Source organism: Phaseolus vulgaris, chromosome 1 (genome assembly GCF_051622355.1).
Source record: "Phaseolus vulgaris cultivar YP4 chromosome 1, ASM5162235v1, whole genome shotgun sequence".
NCBI lineage: Eukaryota > Viridiplantae > Streptophyta > Magnoliopsida > Fabales > Fabaceae > Phaseolus > Phaseolus vulgaris.
Genome location: NC_143498.1, coordinates 28,551,429 through 28,555,721, shown reverse-complemented (window position 1 = coordinate 28,555,721; position 4,293 = coordinate 28,551,429). Strand labels below are relative to the sequence as shown.

At 33.5% G+C, this 4,293-nt stretch overlaps 1 protein-coding gene across 2 annotated transcripts; it reads left to right on the top strand.

Moving 5' to 3' along the window:
* The first annotated feature begins 308 nt into the window (after positions 1-308).
* Positions 309-2,758, top strand: LOC137813784 (alpha/beta-Hydrolases superfamily protein). Of its 2 annotated transcripts, none has more exons than XM_068616215.2 (4): positions 309-951; positions 1,273-1,622; positions 1,958-2,154; positions 2,274-2,758. In XM_068616215.2, the coding sequence occupies exons 1-4, from the start codon at positions 528-530 to the stop codon at positions 2,590-2,592; spliced, it is 1,290 nt and encodes a 429-aa protein (XP_068472316.1). In that variant the 5' UTR covers positions 309-527; the 3' UTR covers positions 2,593-2,758. The 2 variants fall into 2 exon arrangements, 1 of the variants encoding a protein (XP_068472316.1); XR_016520423.1 differs by having other exon boundaries at positions 363-951; positions 1,273-1,591.
* The last annotated feature ends 1,535 nt before the right edge of the window (positions 2,759-4,293 follow it).

The following is a 4,293-nucleotide window of genomic DNA, read 5'->3' as shown; positions in this document are numbered from 1 at the left end:
AAGGTTACTTAAACTTACCTTTGAATATGTAAATTATGCTTTAAATTTACAAGGAATGATTTAAATTGCGATGTGAAATTATTTTTAACTGTTAACAATTTTTTTTCCTAAAAGATCATTTAAATTGAATTGAGATATAGATGAAATGATATAGACTGGAAGAGTTGGATGCTTGAAAAAATAAAGTATAGAAATAGTAAAACGAGATTATTAAAATATTTTTTAATTATTTACATAAAAGAATAGTGTATGAAATACATAACTTTTTGTGGATGTGAATATGTGAACGAGGCAGCTCAATTATCCTCTTACGTGGCCAAACCTCAATCAGCATTTCATATGCTCTCCTTTTTCGCAAACTCAATTCCACTTGTTCAATCTCCATGCTTGCACAACCAAAAAAGTTTTGGTTTTTCTTTTAACCTAAACTGTATATTTAGTATTTTGAAACTGAGAAAAGGTAAAACTATAGTATTACAAACAATGTTGTAAGGAGATATAAGTGAATTAAACTTCCATCCAGGTTCATGTCTCTGTCACCAAAGTGGTTGACCAATGGTGTTGAAGCACTCATCTCAATTCTATGTTGTGCTATTTTCCTCATGTTTGATCTTCTTGATTCTGTTTTCTGCGTTATCTATGGATATCTTGATAAACTCGTTGAAGGGGAGGCTTCCCCTTGTTGCTGCTCTAACTGGGAGAGGCAAAAGAGGAGGATGAACGTGACAGATGATGGTCTATCAGATAGCTTGTATGAGAGGAAGAACATTTTCAGAGAAATGGGGTTCCTTCAATATGAGAGAAAACGAGATGATTCCAATAGAAATTTTGATAAAGGTAGTGGAAGGTCAGTGAATCGTTGGTCTGATTGTGGCTGTGAGTCTTGCCTTTCGTGGGTCAATGATGGAAGTGACTATAAGCTTCATTTTGTTGTGAAGGAACCCTTGTTGGGTAGGTTAGTTCTACTAGTTCGGTTATTATTTTCGAAGCTAAATTGCTTACAATTTTAGTTTTATAGGTGTTTTCAGTAATGTTTACTATCAGAATTGAAGTTCTATCTCCATAGTCATTTTAGTAATGTGTGTAACTAAGATTTTCGTTAAAGATCAAAACGAATTATATCAAGATAAAATCCAACTTTGTTTGGAGAAGAATGCCAAAAACAACTATGCAACTACATTCATGTTTTGTCTCACCATTATTTGGTGACCATTTTCATGTTTCTATGTATTTTTCTGTGACTGATTTTTGCTGTCAATTGGTGTTTGACAGCCAGTGGTGAGAACTTAAGGGGAAAACCTTCTGAGAATGTCATATTCTTGCATGGATTTCTCTGCTCTTCCTCATTTTGGACAAAGACAGTGTTTCCTTGTTTTTCTGAAAATGCGAATCACAAGTACAGATTGATTGCCATTGACCTGTTGGGATTTGGCAAGAGTCCAAAGCCTAGAGATTGCTCATACACTTTGAAGGATCATGTGGAAATGATTGAGAAATCTGTGGTTTTACCATTGGAGTTGAGTAGCTTTCATATGGTTGCACACTCCATGGGTTGCATAATTGCATTGGCCTTGGCTGCTAAGTACCCCAAGTATGTAAAATCAATCACCCTCGTTGCTCCTGTAAGTACTTTAGACCAAACTGAATATTTTGCTTCTTATGAGGTTTGAGAACTGATCTTCTCAGAACCAATTAACAATTTCTGTGCTTACATATTTGCCACCAATCTTGGAAATTGGAATCAATGGTACCTTCATTCTGCAGTCAAACTAAATTGTTGACAATTACTAGCATATACTCTCAAATTCAGAGATAAAAAATAAGTAAAATATTATTAACACAGTATTATAGTTTTTAATGTTGAATTTGGATCATTAGTGAACAAGACCCTTATTTCTTTTACTCGTCTGGTAATGTCTCCTGAATTTCTCCATTCTCCAAATGGTTTTGGTGGCAGCCATACACTTCTTCTGAGGGCAATGATGCTTGTTTAAATGCACTATCAATGCTTGCTGGAAAGACATTGCAGTCCCCATTGTCGTTTTGTTCTTCATTTATGTCCTGGTATGAGCATTTGGGCCGTACTGTTTGCCTTGTCTATTGCAGAAATCACCGAATATGGGAGACCATTCTAAAATTCATTACTCGCAAGAGGTAACAAAACATCTATTCAAACACTATATAACACACCACATGTTTCAAGTTTCTTTTTCATATATAACTTAGGACACAGACATGATACACATAATGCATGCTTTGTTTTCCTTTGCTAGGGATCTTCATTTCTTGACCACAGACATGACCAGGCACACCCATCATTCAGCTTGGAGTTCCATGCATAATGTGCTATGTGGAGGAGCAAAATTTGTGGACAGTTACCTTATAATTTTGACTAAAGTTGGAGTGAGAATAAATGTGATTCAAGGAGAAAAAGATGAAGTTGTCCCAGTGAAGTGTTTTAATAAGTTCAAGTTGAAGGCTCCTAATGCTGAAATTAACATCATTCCAAATGCAGATCATGGCACTGTACTATTTGGAAGGGAGAAGGAATTTGCAATTAGTCTACAGCATATATGGGACTCTTGTTGTTGATAGAAGTTAATTTCAGTTTTAGGGTAACTGGAAAGATATTAAATTTCAGTACATTGCATTAATTATTAATTAGGGATAAGCTTATAAGATGAAGGTGGGATGAGGAAAGTGTATCATTTATGGTAAAAGTTGTTTGAGAAATACTAACGCCAAAATACTTACAACATATTAGAGAAACTGAATTTTTTTATATTTTTAAATTGTTTAAACTAAAAACTGAAAATGTACATTTTGTATTTATATGGGAAAGTTATTTGTTACATTATTAAGAATGAGGGTTGGAAGCACAACCAGAAAATATCATTAAATAATAATTAAAATTAGAGACAAAAAATAATTAGTATTGACTAAATTAGATATTATTTTAGAAACTAAAAAGTTATTGGTATCTGGAGTGATTTTTACTATTAATAAAATATTATAAAATTATTTTTAAATTGATATCTAAATTAATTACAATGTTTTAACTCCTAATATTTTATATTTTAAATTAGTCCATAAAAGAGCAATAGAGACTAATTTATAACATAAGTAGTTAGTTTTTTTTTTATCAGCAATAAAAAATAAATAAATAGGAACCACTTCCGGGGTGGTTCAACCCTTATACAGAATTACACTTTATCCACCTCCTAACTAGAACCGTCTACCAAACTGACAAAATCTCTAACCTTAATAAAATATATAAAAAGGCATCAAGAGACCACTCATACACGTCAAAGGATCCAAACACCAATTAGAATAAGAAAACAAAGCAGAACGAGACTTTGCATAAATCCAAGACCGAACCTTTACTTACGCCATTGCAAATACTTTTGACACATCTGCCACGATGACAAAGTTCTTGTGTTTCCAAATTTCACTCACTATACCAACCCAAATTGCACCCCAAACATCATTAATCGAATCTGAAGCCTGACACAACTTGAATTGTAAAAAATTTGACAAAAGATTATTATGAGTCACGAACAACACTCTAAGTCACTCAAAGCAAAGACTCCAGACACGCCAAGCAAAACTGCAAACGAAAAACAAATGGCGGTAAGACTATTCCTCCTTCCCTCACAAACAGCACAAAGAATTTTCAACCACCACCCCGCGCCTTTCCAAATTGACTCTAGTAGCAATCTTATTCTTCATCACCCTCCAAGAAGTGAACAAAGCAGAGGGCAAGGCATTACACCTCCACAACTTACTGTAAACTGGAGAAATCTCCTCATCTCGATCCCTCCTTACCTGAACATAGGCAGAGTTAACTGTAAAAGTTTGTATCCCCCAACCTTCCAAACCCAACTATCCGTCTCTCCCGATTCCAACTTCACTCCTCGCAACACCTGAAACAACTAATTCCCAAAGGCTTCTCCCAATCGAAAAAAGATCTACACCAGTCAAAATGCACATAAGTAGTTAGTAGTTAAAACCTTTGTAACTAATAGTTAGATACAATTTAGAAACTACTTTATAAATTTTTATTAATAATAGAAACTACTCTAGATACCAATAATTTTTTAGTTTATAAAATGGTCTCTAATTTAGTAAACATAGTGACTAATTATTTTAGTCTCTAAAATTAATTTCTATTTAATGATTTTATTGTAGTAAAGGAGTAGAGGTTGTTGCCTTTATCTTCATTTTGGCCTATGTCTTACTACTATGTAACTAACTAGAGTAGATATGAAATTTTATTTAATAAATTTGGGTTAA